The following is a 16,377-nucleotide window of genomic DNA, read 5'->3' as shown; positions in this document are numbered from 1 at the left end:
CACACAATGCGAAACATAAAAAGCATGTACAAACATGTCTGCAAGGTGAGGCAATATATTTGCACCTGAACCAATTATAAATCTCACACAAACTGTAATACATCCCAAATCTAGCGAAAACCAATTTAAAAAAAAATAAGTGTAAATTGTATCAACTCATCTCCAAATCAACAAATGTTGCAAATACCTCCATCTTTCTATAAAATTGTACATTTCAACCGGCGTAACAATCTTTTATAACATCACAGCATTCTCTGGTGTCAATAACAAGTTTTCAGTAATTACATTCCTGTACCAACTTTGCTCAACTCCCCCGTTCAACTTTCATTTCACTTCTGGAACATCACTACTGCACAGGGTCCAACTGCCCTTTGTCTCAATAGAATGCACAATTACTAAACCACGCTGCGGGCTGTGCTGCCAACATTTTTTTTTTGAACATCAGGCTACAATCTTAAAGTAACTCTGCACTCAACTGCTTTGTATAGATTTACGAGTGCAGCTTCAGCCCGAAGTGGTAAAACTAGGTTCACAACATGTTTATGTACCTTAATTTCTTTCTCATTTCCAACATCCAACTTAAGAAAGTTCAGCTTCTGCAGCCTTGCTTTCATTTCTGACTTCCAGAAAAAGCAAGTTGCTCCAAAAAGTCCCCGAATGAACTCTCACTCAATGGGATCACACCCAGCAGCCTCATGTAATCAAATGACATTCTTACTGACCCCTAACCTGAGGAAATTCCGTGCCGATTCTAAGCAGCACTATGCAAGCTCTGGATGGCAACTTCCCCTTGACTATGCATTCGGCATTCGGCTTAACTGCCTGGCTTTCCTTTTAACTCCTTCAATGCTGGATTGATATTTCCTATATATACATCCGCAGCCTTCAAGAGGGAAATAAAATTCAGTAAATCCCTACACGTTCATAAATGCGTTAAGTATTGCAATATAAAATATGTGTTGCTTCAATAGAAAGTGTGTTGTGGTATAAATTTAGCAACAGTAATTTGTGCTGCAAATAGCTTTCCCCTCGGTCACTTTAATGGAAAATATGCCAGGTGTAAAACTTGCTGCCAGTAATCTTTGTTGAATTTGTAATCCTGGAAAGACTTACTTATACCCTGAATGTCTTTGTTCCAGTATCGTTCTAGTTATATCAAACATTATTACGTTCGAAAAATCCATGTGAGGAAAGTGGCAAAATCCTTGCATAAATGGCTGGAGTAACTCATGCTTTACATGCTTGTGAGAGGTTTTGCTTGGCTGCCTTGACATCAGAAAACTCAATTTACTCCAAGGGACACATTTGATTTTTCACTGTATCTCAGCACACACACATGACAATAATAAACCAATACCAACAATGGTCTGGTCCAAAAGAAACCATAATTTAAATATATCGGTAAGTAAATTCTTATTCTGGCCATTGTGGCATGTACGTTTATCTGTAAGAACGGTGTGAACTTGTGTTATGATTTTTGATACATTAACGCACCAGCCACTGCTGTTAATTCAATGGTGGGTAACTTCACTTAAGGGTGTTTTGTTCAAAGGTCAAAGGTCAAAAACTTTATTTGCCATTTGTGCTTACACACATAGGAACTCTTGTGCGGCTATTCAGAGAGTCAAGTCAAGTCAAGTTAAAAATTAAAATTAAAAATTAAAAAATTTAAAAAAATTAAAAAGACACACAGAAGACACATAATCCATAAAAAACACATACCACTCCAGAAAAAAAAAAAAAAATGCCTAAAACCCTATACAAAGGGGAAAGTGAGAGCATTGTAACTTGCACAAACCATATATCAGGACATCAGTTCATTGATGTGTTCTATTTGTCCTCTCTGTCTGTGTGGTGTTTCCATACCACACCATGATGCCTGTGGTGAGGATGCTCTCTATCAGTCCTTTGTAGACCTGGGTGAGAGGGCGACAGTGCAGACCAGCTTTTCTGAGCAGCCTGATGAAGTACAGTCTCTGCTGGGCTTTTTTCACTGTGGTAGCAGTGTTCAAAGTCCAGTTCAGATCTGATGTTACTTGTAATCCCAGGTATCTGTAACTGTCAGCCCTCTCCACCACAGTCCCCTTGATGATGAGGGGCTGCAGGGGGGGTGGATTTTTTCTGGTCCATTATTATTTCTCTTGTCTTGTCTGTGTTGAGGCTTAGGTCGTTCACCTCACCATAGGCAAGAATGTCGTTCACCAGACTCCTGTAGCCCGACTCGTCCCCCCCCTTGATGAGGCCCAGGATGGTGGTATCATCCGCATACTTAATAATGATGGTGTTTTCCTGGGTGGAGACACAGTCGTGTGTGTACAGGGTGAAAAGTTTGGGACTGAGACAGCAGCCTTGTGGTGATCCTGTGCTGACGGTGAGCTCTGCAGACACCCTCCTTCCCATCCTCACCACCTGTGGTCTTTCAGTCAGGAAATCCAAGATCCAGTTGCAGGTGGGAGTCGGGACGCCGAGGTCTGTCAGCTTCTCAGTCAGCCTGCCCGGGCGAATGGTGTTAAAGGCCGAGCTGTAATCCAGGAACAGCGTTCTGACGTATGTTCCTCTGCTGTCCAGGTGTTGCAGGATGTGGTGTAAAGCAATGGCCACTGCGTCGTCCACTGAGCGGTTGGGGTGGTAGGCGAACTGGAGGGGGTCAATCGTGCCCGGGACCATGTGATTGATATGTGTGAGAACCAGTTTTTCTAGACACTTCATGGCAACTGGCGTGAGTGCCACTGGCCTGAAGTCATTCAGGGTGGATGGGTTTGTTTTTTTTGGAACTGGTACAATGGTGGAATATTTAAAAATACGGGGGACCACTGCTTGGTTTAAAGACAGATTGAAGATGTCTACATACACTCCCGTGAGTTGTTCTGCACAGGCCTTCAGAACTTTAGGAGGGACGCCATCTGGTCCCACAGCCTTGTGGGGGTTCACCTGCCTCAGAGCTTTCAGGACCTGTATGGGTGTCACCTGAAAAACAGTGTCCGTGGGGTCGCATGGGGCTTTTGAGGGGGTGTCTGTGTTCAGTCTGTCAAACCTGGTGTAGAAGGTATTAAGGCTGTCTGGGAGGGTGACATCCTGGGGGTCTGTGGTTGGTACTGTTTTCTTGTAGTTTGTGACTGCTTGGATTCCCTGCCACATACTGCGTGTGTTGTTACTTAGGTAAAAGCTTTCAAGTTTTTGGGAATAAGCCCTCTTTGCAGCTCTGATGGACTTCTGTAGCTCGTTCAGTCAGTTCTGCTTTGTTTCTTGCCATACTTAACAGCAATACAAAAGAGACACTAACCTAGCTGGATCCCAGTGAGTACATCTCGCCTTCCAACTCCCTATTCGGCCTGTAACATCCAATCCTTCCAACAAAACAATTGCTGCATCGAAGTGTCAGTAGGGAGGGGGAGGGGGGAGGGGGGGGGGGGGGAGGGTAAAAGCTGTCAACGATTCCTGTCAAAACCCTGCACCAGCAATGAGTGGTGAGAAAAGTTTGCCAGTATAAGAAGAGAGGGCAATGATGAGGGTAAAGGATGATGAGCAGATGGAGCCAGGTAGGCAAGAGGAACAGATGGAGTTAAGAGAGAGACAGGCGATTAACAAGTAGAGGCAGAGAAAAAAAGGTAAATGGATGGGGGGGGGTGTGAAGGATGGGGAAGCTGAAGGTGGAGAACGCTAATTGAAAACTTAAAGAGCATCAATGTTGCAATCTGATAAATATGGAAAGTGATGAAGGGAAACTTTAGGGGAGAGGCAAGGGGTGGGTGGAACCAAAACCAGGGTAATATGTGTTGGTAGGAGGTTGCTGGAGGCAGAAGAGGGATAGGAGTAAACATAGGTGATGGGGCAGGAGGAATGGTGTAGGAAAGGGGACATTAATGGGAGGACTAGAGGTGGATTAGAAGGAGGGAGTAAAAAAATGTAGAAGGTATGGGTTTATTGAAATTGGAACATTCACACCATTGGTTGTGGACTACCCAGATAAAATATGTGTTGTCCCTCTAGTTTGTGATGGGCCTCACCCTGACAGTGGAGAAGGATGAGGAAAGTTAGGTCCGAGTGGGAATGGGAAGGGGAGTTGAAATGGCTTGTAACCGGGAGTTCAGGATGGCCATTGAGGACAGAGCACAGGTGCTATGCAAATCAGTCGCACAGTCTGCGCTTGGTCTTGCTGATGTAGAGGAGGTCAAATCAGGATCACCAAATGCAATAGAGGAGGTTGGAGGATATGCTGTGTATCCAAATGCTGCTCGACTAGATGACTTCCTGCAGCAGTTTCTTTGTTGCTCCAGATTTCAGCAGATGCAGACTCTTGTGTTTCCAATCCTGTTTTAAAAGTGGTGATAAGATAGATAGGGTGGTGAAGAAGGTGTTGGGCTTGCTTGCCTTCAATGTTTGGGATACTGAGTACAGGAGTCGGGCCATCATGCTGCAGCTGCACGAGAATTTGGAGAGATCACATATGGAGTATTGTGTGCAGTTTTGATCACCCTGCTATAAGAAGAATGCCATTAAACTGTGAATGGTGCAGAAAAGGTTCACTAGGATGTTACCAAGACCTGAGGTTTTGAACTACAAGGAGAGGCTGGATAAGCTTTTTTCTTTTTCTGGAGAGTAGGAGGCTGTGAGTGACCTTACAGAGATATACGAGACACAAAAAATTATGGTTCGTGTCAGATCCCTTCTAGGAGAGTCCCAACCCGAAACATCGTATGTCCATTCCCTGCTCAGATGCAGCCTGGCCCGTTGAGTTCCTCCAGCGCTTTGTGTTTTGCATGAGAGGCAAAGAAACAATGAAAGGTCAAAATCTACTTCTATCCAGAGTAAAGCTGTCCTTGATCTAGATGGGGCGCTGCAAAAGGTCGCGACCCGAAACGTCACCCATTCCATCTCTCAAGAGATGCTGCCTGACCCGCTGAGTTACTCCAGGATTTTGTGTCTATCTTGAACTAGAGGGCATAGATTTAAGTTAGAGGGGAAAGATTTAAAAAAGACCTCAGGAACAATTTATTTTTTTCCATAGAGGATTGTGCGCATAGAGAACTAGCTGCCTGAGGAAGTTGAAAAATGAGTACAATGGCAATGTTTAACAGACAATAAAGAGCATGGTACAGTCTGCCCACACTCTTCACAAAGAGGAAGCTTTTGCATTCAACCCTCAGGATATTGAACTGTTGGGTTCAAGTTATCTAGTGCTGGTACGTAGATTGGTCTAACTCAATGTGGATGGGGGATGCCAGCTTTATTGTTTCTTGATCTGCCTCACTCCTCGATGGGAGAGAACCAGAATCTCTTCCCAAAGATGTGCAGATTTATGTTAATTGGCATCTATAAAACACCATTTTCCCCAAATATGTTGGGAGTCGATGAGAAAATTGAATAACTTAGAACTGGCAGTTGGTGTGAACTCGGTGAACAGAAGGGCCTATTTCCTTGCTGTATCTTTAATCTAACCTAACCTGAACATTTACATGAATAGGAAAGGTTTAGAGGGATATGGGCCCAATGCAGACAACTGGGACAAACTCAGTTATAAAACCTGATCTGAATTGATTTGGGCTGAAGGACCTCCCTCCGTGTGCTTCCTGACTCTCTGCACTGAGATCAATGTGTGGCACTGCCGTGTTGCGCCAAATTCTGTACTGTCCTTAGAATGCTAAAAATCCAGCACTGGGCCCTGCAAGACTAGCGGTAGAGAGAAGGCCAGTCCACAACTGAGGATAAGGTTACTGATGTGCCGAGGGAGTACAAAACAGTGGAAGTTGACGTGGTGAGAGGCTAATAGCATGTAGACAATAGCATGTAGACAAAAGCAAGTGTGCAATGGAGAGGTCAATAAGACAGAGTTATTTTAACATGTTGCTCACAGCTATCACATTCAGCCCATGCAAGCAGCTGCACAGTGGCCCTCGAGGTGGCTGCAGTGGTGATGAAACTGTCTGGAATATGCGTCTGTCAAGAAGGCCTGGATGAGGATGCAATTACCTTTGTTGACGTTTATCCCGAACAGCTGTGTGACAGAGGAATCTGTGTTCGACGGACTTTTCTCAGGGACACATAATGAGACAAAGTGTCAACTGCTGCTGGAAGATCATCAACGGTGAAAGATACACTTTGGTCGGTCAAAGCTTACTGGGCTTTCCAGTCAAAGGGCGAACCACGTGCAGATTCCGCACTCTGGCACATACCAAGGTGCAGGAGTAAGTGTTGAGGGATGCACAGAAGCAGCTCCACACTGGGTCCATAGGGAAACGCCACACCCCCGCCCAACACTGAGGGGCTGGGTCCTGTATAACTAAAATCTCCCAAATATATCACTGCTGGCATGTTTGGGAAAGAATTTTAACACCAGTGATGTCATATGGACAAATGTAATAATATACAAGTTCAGCGAATGACATCAGAAAAATGTCCCATATTGCACAATTGAATACCTTTATGAATAAAGTATAGTTTTGGAAAAGTGAAAAGACTCAAGACCTAACTTGTGTGGATTCTGCGAGAGATAAAACAAGTAGTATACTTGGAAGTTGACTACATGCTTATAAATAATATTACCAAGAGCAAATGTTGTTAAGGAATGGGAAAGACTAGGAATGAAACACTTTAAAGAATGAATTAATAGAAATTAAAAACTAATAATGAAAACTCAGCTAGAACTGGGAGTGATTCCAAGCAACTCTTATAAGTATGCATCTACTTTGTGCTGAGCAATACATTGCAGTTGAACCATGTGTGGATTACTCTGAGTCATGTCCTTTGAACATTATGAAAAAACAGCAAGCTTGAGTTTTTCCATTTCTCTTGGTGTGATATTAATTTATGCTGAATTTTATTTGTACCTGATGTGTGTGTCAATTGAAGTGCGAAAATATGTTTATATAATGTAGTTCTTGCTGGAATTCTATAGATACTAATAAGGGAACAGGCGGAGTTGTGAAGAAGTTCTCAGAAATTTCTCTGCAGTTCAGCATCTGTGTTAAGGTGATTACCGTGTGCAAATGAAAATGTCCAAAAAAATATGGTGAAAATCCAAAATGACACTTATAACAAGACTTCATTCAAACAGTCCAAGTTATCTTGAGGTAATGATACAAACATCAATACACTCCACTTTGCCACTTAACAGGATTATGTACTTAACTTAAAAAAACATTTAATGGATTTCCAGCATTAAAATTACCTAGTTTTCAATTCCCTTCAAAACACTTAGCGCTCATGTTAAATCTTTTTGCAAGAATCCTCAAGCTCTTGACTTGTATCCCAGACTCTACCACAGCTAAAGCGGTTTTAGGTTTGTCCAGTACACTGACAGGCTGCAGTCGACATGTTCAGGTTACCCTCTGTGAGGCTACTATATCAAGGCTACTTTATTAGCATTAACTATTCAGCATCATCCCTCATTCCACCCGTTAGCTTCAGAAATTAGTAAATTATGTTTCTAGATCCGAGAGCAACTGTTTAAATAAAATGTTGCATGAGAATCATATAAATTAGCTTTAAGAGATTTCCTTCAATGAGTGTTAAGCAGGTTAATAAAGGTTGCTTATATTTTCAAATCACACTAGTTTATCATGTAGTCTTCATGTTTTTATGTTATAAATATCCAATATTGAGGTTCACGTCTCTTTAGACTACGGCTCAGTATTGCTATTGGAATCATAACTGATAGATTTATTCATCAGATCATTATTTACACTGAAAGATCCAAACTCCTGATGACATGGCCATTGCCAGCAGTTCATTTGGAATTATCTTTAAATTGGAATTCCCTCAAGAAAATGAAAGCTAGCGCGAAAAAGATGGATTTGTTGTTTTTTTTCTAGATGAGTACTTTTGATCAGAACTTTGCAATGTGTAAAATGATGAACACCTGAAAACATGACAATTGTGAACAGAAGTGCTGAGCTACTCCAGCATTTAATTTCTTCTTTTGTAAACCAGAATCTGCAGTCCCTTATTTGTACACTTGAGTCGTAGGAAGGGACCCGACCTGAAACGTCATCTGTTCTCCAGGGATGCTGCTTGACCTGCTGAGTTACTCCAGCATTTTGTGTTGTTGTTTTAATAAACCAGCATCTGCAGTTCCTTGTTTCTACAGATTAACAGCCTGCTGGACTTAACACTGAAAACAACCCTTGAAATAAAACCTCATTGTGCAGAAATATGCTTTTTGAGACACAAGGAACTGCACATGCTAGAATTATAAGATTGTAAGAGATAGGAGCAGAATTAGGCCATTCGGCCCATCAAGTCTACTCCGACATTCAATCGTGGCTGATCTATCTCTTCCACCCAACACCATTCTCCTGCCTTCTCCCCATAACCTCTGACACCTGTACTAATCAAGAATCTATCTATCTCTGCCCTAAATATCCACTGACCTTTCCACCACAGCCTTCAATGGAAAGAATTCCACAGATTCACCATTCTCTGACTAAAGACATTCCTCCAAATCTCCTTCCTAAAAGAACGTCCTTTAATTCTGAGGCTACGACCTCTAGTCCGAGACTCTCGCACTAGTGGAAACATCCTCTCCACATCCACTTTATCCAAGCCTTTCACTATTCTGTACATTTCAATGAGGTCCCCCCTCATTCTTCTAAACTCCAGCGAGTACTGGCCCAGCGCCGGCAAACACTCATCATAAGTTGACCTACTCATTCCTGGGATCATTCTTGTAAACCTCCTCTCCAGGTCCAGCACATCCTTCCTCATCCCCTCCACCGATGCTACCTGCTAAGTTAATTTGTGGATAGACACAAAAAATCTGGAGTAACTCAGCGGGTCAGACAGCATCTCTGGAGAAAAGGAATAAGTGACGTTTCTGGTCGAGACCCTTCTTCAGACTGAGAGTCAGGGGAAAGGGAAATGAGAGATATTGATGATGATGTAGAGAGAGAGATATAGAACAAATGAATGAAAGATATGCAAAAGAATAACAATGATAAAGGCAAGATGGCCATTGTTAGTTGTGGTCTAGGTGAGAACGAGTACAGACAATGAGACTCAGCAAGACGACTTTGAAGCTGGTACAACGTGGGTGAGGTAGTGCAGGGGTTAATTGAAGTTAGTTCCCAGGGCTCCTCAAATACCTCACCTTTGCTGCTTCCCTTTGTGCCCTTGGACAAGGAGAATCGGCAACAATTCATCACAACAGTTCCCACTCCCAATGCTCATTCCACAAAAAACAACCCTTAAAACATTTGCTATGTATGATCAAAATGAGGATCAGTACTGATGCTCACCACAATCAGTCCCACACTTAAATCTTATATGTGAAGAATCACCATTGGGAGAAGAAAGGTAGACAAAAAAGCTGGAGAAACTCAGCGGGCGAGGCAGCATCTATGGAGCGAAGGAATAGGTGATGTTTCGGATCGAGACCCTTCTTCAGACTGATGTGGGGTGGGGGGATGGGGGGGCGGGAAGAAGAAATGAAGAGGCGGAGACAGTGGGCTGTGGGAGAGCTGGGAAGGGGAGGGGAAGGAGGGAGAAAGCAGGGACTACCTGAAATTGGAGAAGCCAATGTAAACCACCCAAGCGAAATATGAGGTGGTGCTCCTCCAATTTGCGATGGGACTCACTCTGGCCATGGAGGAGGCCCAGGACAGAAAGGTCGGATTCGGAATGGGAGGGGGAGTTGAAGTGCTGAGCCACTGGGAGATCAGGTTGGTTAATGTGAACTGTGCGGAGGTGTTGAGCGAAATGATCACCAAGCCTGTGCTTGGTCTCACCGATGTAGAGCAGTTGACACCTAGAGCAGCGGATGCAATAGATGAGGTTGGAGGAGGTTCAGGTGAACCTCTGCCTCACCTGGAAAGACTGCATGGGTCCTTGAATGGAGTCAAGGGGGGAGGAAAAGCGACAAGTGTAGCATTTCCTGCGGTTGCAAGGGAAAGTACCAGGGGCGGGGACGAATTGACCTGGGAGTTACGGAGGGAGCGGTCTCTGCTGAAAGCCGAAAGGGGAGATGAGAAGATGTGGCCGGTGGTGAGATCCCATTGGAGGTGGCAAAAATGTAGGAGGATTATCTGTTGTATGTGACGGCTGGTAGGGTGGAAGGTGAGGACAAGGGGGACTCTGTCCTTGTTACGAGTGGGGGGGGGGGGGGGGGGGGGGGGTGAGAGCAGAGCTATGGGATATCAAAGAGAGTTGAAGAGAGGAGAAGAAAGATGGGCATCCTTCTCTCACAATGTGTTAACAATGCAGAAAGGGAGATTGGGGGGAGGGCGGGGGGAGCATGAAGATGACTGGGAGATCAACTGGTTTCTCAAAAGTCGGAAAGGTACTAACACTACTATGTATGGAAGTAGCAATGCTGAATGACACTATGAATGTGAGAAGCTTTGCACTGTGTTGTTTTTTTTTAATCAAGAATAAAGATTGTATTTGAAATTAAAATAAACTGTGGGTTCCATGCACCAAAAGTGTGTTGACGGGTTTTAGGAGCATAGGCCAGCTGGGTGCTCTGGTGAGATGGGCTCTCAGATCTGTTCCACCATGCGGCCATAGGAGCTAATCTGATCAAAGATCATGTTGTAGCAATTTCTGTTTGATATAATGTTATATTTATGTTGCAGTCTGTTCCAAGTTCAGTGGGGCATGGTTTGATGATAAGCGAGGGAGAGTAGTCTGTTCCTCAAATGTCAAAGCTCCACAAGGTCACCCACTAATAGTGCCTCAAGTATCAACCAGCTTTCCACTAATCAAGCGTTTGTTACTCAGCTACACAGTGAAATTCATTGTTTTGCATACCATACACAAAGTGTACCACCATGTATGGGACGCTGACAAAGCTAATGTTCAGTGTAGGTCTCAAAGGTCTCTCTTTTTTCACGCACGCAGCCCGATTGACCTCCGGCACCAACAGCGGACAAGGGCCGTATGCCTTCCGGCATTCACACAGGCCCAACCTCGCCTCCCGCCACCGGCTCCTCTCGTCGACGGCTCCTCGAAGACCTTCCTCACTCTCCGACGGCCCACCTGGCCTCCTGACGACCCTGACGGGTCGCTCCTCGCTCTCGCGGTGCGGGTCCCAGCAACGTCTGCGGCGGGCGGGACGAGCTGGGCCTACTGAAGGACTTGGCCCTGCTCGCCGGGAACCTCGTGATGCTCGCGGCGCAGAAACAGAACTGATATTGGGATTTGTGCAATAGGAGACTTTAGAGAGGAAGTAAGATGGACTAAAATAGAATCATAGAGATGTACAGCTCAGAAAATGCCCCTTTCCAACTACCATATCGACATTGACCTTTTTTACCCATACTTATCTAATTTGGCTACATTAGGTCTGTATCTTCTATGCTTTGTCTATTTAAATGTCTGACTAAAAGCCCCATATCTGATTCCTCCACATCCTTGCAGATATCAACCCCACTCTGTAACAAAATAAACAATTTAAAGCCTGTACCTCTCACCTTAAACCTATTCCTTGCTCTTTTTGATACCCCAAACATGGGAAAAAGATTTTGACCCTGTCCATGCCCCGCCTAATCTTATACACTTATGTCATGTCAAGCTTCATCGCTCCAAGGCCAATCAATCCAATCTCTCCTCATAGTCGGCAAAACATGATTGAATGGCAGAGTAGACTTGATGTGCCAAATGGCCTAATTCTACTCCTATTCCTTATGACCTTAAAATATTCTGATTCTTGGCACCAGTGGTGAGTCTCAGTGAAGAACCACCCAGGTCAACAAAGCACAGAGATAATGAATTGATCAGAATAAGGTGCAATGAAATTACTTGTTCACATGAAGCTCAGCGTAAACAGGACATGTCCAAATTAAACTAAACTAAAACTGAACTAAACTGATGAGCGAGAACAATTCTCGCAGATGGTGGTGAATCGCTGGAAATCTCCACTCCAGATAGTCATAGAGGTACTTCTATAGAAAAATAGATTATGAAAGAAAACTGGCAGGGAACATAAAAACTGACTGCAAAAGTTTTTATAGATATGTGAAAAGAAAGAGATTAGTTAAAACAAATGTAGGTCCCTTGCAGTCAGAAACGGGTGAGTTGATCATGGGGAACAAGGATATGGCGGACCAATTGAATAACTACTTTGGTTCCGTCTTCACTAGGAAGACATAAATAATCTGCCGGAAATAGCAGGGGACCGCGGGTCAAAGGAGTTGGAGGAATTGAGTGAAATCCAGGTTAGCCGGGAAGTGGTGTTGGGTAAATTAAATGGATTAAAGGCCGATAAATCCCCAGGACCAGATAGGCTGCATCCCAGAGTACTTAAGGAAGTAGCTCCAGAAATAGTGGATGCATTAGTAATAATCTTTCAAAACTCTTTAGATTCTGGAGTAGTTCCTGAGGATTGGCGGGTAGCAAACGTAACCCCACTTTGTAAGAAGGGAGGGAGAGAGAAAACGGGGAATTACAGACCAGTTAGTCTAACATCGGTAGTGGGGAAACTGCTAGAGTCAGTTATTAAAGATGGGATAGCAGCACATTTGGAAAGTGGTGAAATCATTGGACAAAGTCAGCATGGATTTACAAAAGGTAAATCATGTTTGACGAATCTTATAGAATTTTTCGAGGATGTAACTAGTAGCGTGGATAGGGGAGAACCAGTGGATGTGGTGTATCTGGACTTCCAGAAGGCTTTCGACAAGGTCCCACATAAGAGATTAGTTTACAAACTTAAAGCACACGGCATTGGGGGTTCAGTATTGATGTGGATAGAGAACTGGCTGGCAAACAGGAAGCAAAGAGTAGGAGTAAACGGGTCCTTTTCACAATGGCAGGCAGTGACTAGTGGGGTACCGCAAGGCTCAGTGCTGGGACCCCAGCTATTTACAATATATATTAATGATCTGGATGAGGGAATTGAAGGCAATATCTCCAAGTTTGCGGATGACACTAAGCTGGGGGGCAGTGTTAGCTGTGAGGAGGATGCTAGGAGACTGCAAGGTGACTTGGATAGGCTGGGTGAGTGGGCAAATGTTTGGCAGATGCAGTATAATGTGGATAAATGTGAGGTTATCCATTTTGGTGGCAAAAACAGGAAAGCAGACTATTATCTAAATGGTGGCCGACTAGGAAAAGGGGAGATGCAGCGAGACCTGGGTGTCATGGTACACCAGTCATTGAAAGTGGGCATGCAGGTGCAGCAGGCAGTGAAGAAAGCGAATGGTATGTTAGCTTTCATAGCAAAAGGATTTGAGTATAGGAGCAGGGAGGTTCTACTGCAGTTGTACAGGGTCTTGGTGAGACCACACCTGGAGTATTGCATACAGTTTTGGTCTCCAAATCTGAGGAAGGACATTATTGCCATAGAGGGAGTGCAGAGAAGGTTCACCAGACTGATTCCTGGGATGTCAGGACTGTCTTATGAAGAAAGACTGGATAGACTTGGTTTATACTCTCTAGAATTTAGGAGATTGAGAGGGGATCTTATAGAAACTTACAAAATTCTTAAGGGGTTGGACAGGCTAGATGCAGGAAGATTGCTCCCGATGTTGGGGAAGTCCAGGACAAGGGGTCACAGCTTAAGGATAAGGGGGAAATCCTTTAAAACCGAGATGAGAAGAACTTTTTTCACACAGAGAGTGGTGAATCTCTGGAACTCCCTGCCACAGAGGGTAGTCGTGGCCAGTTCATTGGCTATATTTAAGAGGGAGTTAGATGTGGCCCTTGTGGCTAAGGGGATCAGAGGGTATGGAGAGAAGGCAGGTATGGGATACTGAGTTGGATGATCAGCCATGATCATATTGAATGGCGGTGCAGGCTCGAAGGGCCGAATGGCCTACTCCTGCACCTAATTTCTATGTTTCTATGTTTCTACTTAACGAGGAGGTGGGTAAAGGGCCTGTCCCACCAGCATGCGACTGCATGCGGCGAGCGCGACCAAACGTGGTGGCTTGAGGCGTACGGCCTCGCGGGGCCGGTCCCACTTTTAACCGCGGAGCCATCTGGAGTTGTGCGGGGCTGGTCCCGACATCATAATCACCAATCAGCTGGGCAGGAGGCGGGCCGACTGAATTTGGACGTCGCACGGCGTCGGGCGGTCACGTCATCACGCAATGCCACGCGCTAGGCATACGCCGTCATGACGCTGCGTACGGCGTCCAGATGCTGCGTATGGCGCCGAGACGCTGCGTATGCCCGTCGAGGCGCTGCGTACGGCCTCAATGCGGTTGCGGGCCGACAGGCCGTTGCCGCGCGGGATTTTTGGACAGTGTCAGTTTTTCGGAGTCCCGCGCGATATCCGGACCAGCCCCGCACAACTCCATACTGCTCCGGCGATCGAAGTGGGACCGGCCCCACGAGGCCGCACGGTTCAAGCGACCACGTTAGGTCGCGCTCGCCGCATGCAGTCGCATGCTGGTGGGACAGGCCCTTGAGGTTTTTGATCGGTTAGGGAATAAGAAGGCTTTGTGCAACCAGAGTGTGTCCTGGGGCAGATCAGCCATGATTGTATTGGATGGCAGGGCAGGTTTGAGTGGCTCTGTGGCCTGCTCCTGATTTTGTGTTCCTGTAAGTGATTTACTCAATCAGTCGGAACTGCAGGTGCTGGTTTAAACCAAAGATAGACACAAAATGCTGAAGTAACTCAGCGGGACAGGCAGCATTTCTGGAGAGAAAGAATGGGTCAAGACCCTTCCCGCTGTGTTACTGCAGCATTTTGTGTCTATCTTCGGCGTCAACCAGTATCTGCAGTTCGTTCCTACATATATTTTTTACTAGACTAAGTGGGACCCGTTGGTGGCCAGTGGTGGGGGGGGGGGGCCTTTCCAGAGGGCTAGTATGGATTCTTGGGCTGGTAGCTCAGTCATTCAGGCCTGGTGGGCTGGCAGCTCAGTCACACAGGCCTCATGGGCTGGCAGCTCAATCACGCAGGGCTGGTGGGCTGGCAGTTCATCCATGGCTATTCCTTGAAATTCTATTTCAAGCAGGGTGCAGGCCACCAAATCCAAATGCAATTTCATACCATTTCAAGCAGAGTGCAGGCCACCAAATCCAAATACAATTTCATACCATTTCAAGCAGTGTGCAGGCCACCAAATCCAAATGCAATTTCATACCATTTGGGCTTTATACTCCTGCCCCCCCCCCCGGAAGGGGCGTTACCTTCATCATGGTGATTGGCAGGCGAGAGGACCAATCAGTTGATCTCAAGATTTTTTAAACATTCATAACTTTTTTATTTTTCATCGATCGGAAAAATCCTCGGGGCTGCCTCAGCAGAGGAGGACTGTGAGTAAGATGGCCAAAAATTATAGCGATATATAGTGCCCCCCATGTTTAGATAGCGATTTCCGTGCCTGCAATAGCCAGCTTTAATGGGCTCATGACGTGGCCTCGCAATCAATCCACTGGTGCCCGTCCTGACAACAGTCCGCAATCAAACTGGTTGATATTGCTCATGTAATCAGAATCAGGTGCAATAAGTACTGAAATTACTTGTTCTCATGAATCTCAGCGTAAACAGTATATCTTCAGTCATGATAAATGATAAAACTACGACAAAATCTAAACAGCAGAACTCATGCCTTTGCTTCCCAACCTGAATAGAAACATAGAAAATGTTTTATCCACCATCACAGGAGTAGGCCTCTCTTGTGCAGGTCTGTGCATGTGAAGCCACCCTCCCCAATCCTCCTCCAAGGCCCATCCCTCCCTCACGTCTTCACACAGGCAATGCAAACCGTTGTTAAAGATATGCCCCCAAGCAAAGAGCCCCATCTAGTGACACATTTGAAAACTTATCCCGTCCAAGTTGAAATGACCATGGTGTATTTTGATTTGCACGAGCAAAAGCATGAAATCAATAGGACAAATATTATAAATTGTTCTCACAGACAGTAAGACCAGGATTGTATATTCACAAAATGTCTTCAAATATGTGTCTGTTTTCATCTGAGTCTCAACTGGTGCTCGACAGGGTTGTGTACTCAATCCTGTGTACATTCATGATGCAGCCAACTGGACATTTAAGTTTGTTGATAATACCACTGTTGTCAGCTGGATCAACATCAATGATGGGATGAAAAAGATCAGGAACTTTGTGACATGGTGTCAGGACAACCACCTGGCCTTTTAAGTCAGCAAGACAAAAGTGTTGGTTGCGGACACAAGGAATCCACGGGGGGGGGGCGGGGGAGGATTCCCACCCTGTCCTCATCAAAGAGCTGCTGTGAAAATGGTCCTAGCAACCTAACCTGGTCCTTTCACACTAATGTGGTGATCAAGAAAGCACATTGGTGTATTTACTTAGGCATACCGAAGATTAGGCATGTCCACAGGCATTCTCTTGAACCTCGGCCCAATTCATTCAGGTTGACCAAGATACCTTATCTAATCTGGTCCCATTTGCCAACATTTGGATCATATCCCTCTAAATCTTTCCTATCTACATGCCTGTCTGAGTTCAAA

General features: G+C 45.0%; 1 protein-coding gene across 8 annotated transcripts in view; it reads right to left on the bottom strand.

The window, feature by feature from the left end:
* The window catches only part of tbc1d1 (TBC1 domain family member 1), a 247,214-nt gene that overhangs the window by 198,764 nt on the left and 32,073 nt on the right, over positions 1-16,377 (bottom strand). The window contains exon 1 of one of the 8 annotated variants that reach the window (XM_033026872.1): positions 549-712. The exons of the other annotated variants lie outside the window; for them this stretch is intronic. Within the exon in view, the coding sequence (XP_032882763.1) occupies positions 549-614 (66 nt within the window). The 5' untranslated portion in view covers positions 615-712. Of the gene's footprint in view, positions 1-548; positions 713-16,377 lie in introns of those variants that run through there. 8 annotated transcript variants of the gene reach the window in all.

Source organism: Amblyraja radiata, chromosome 1 (assembly GCF_010909765.2).
Source record: "Amblyraja radiata isolate CabotCenter1 chromosome 1, sAmbRad1.1.pri, whole genome shotgun sequence".
NCBI lineage: Eukaryota > Metazoa > Chordata > Chondrichthyes > Rajiformes > Rajidae > Amblyraja > Amblyraja radiata.
The sequence above is the reverse complement of the archived record's forward strand: the minus strand, read 5'-3'. Positions and strand labels throughout refer to the sequence as shown.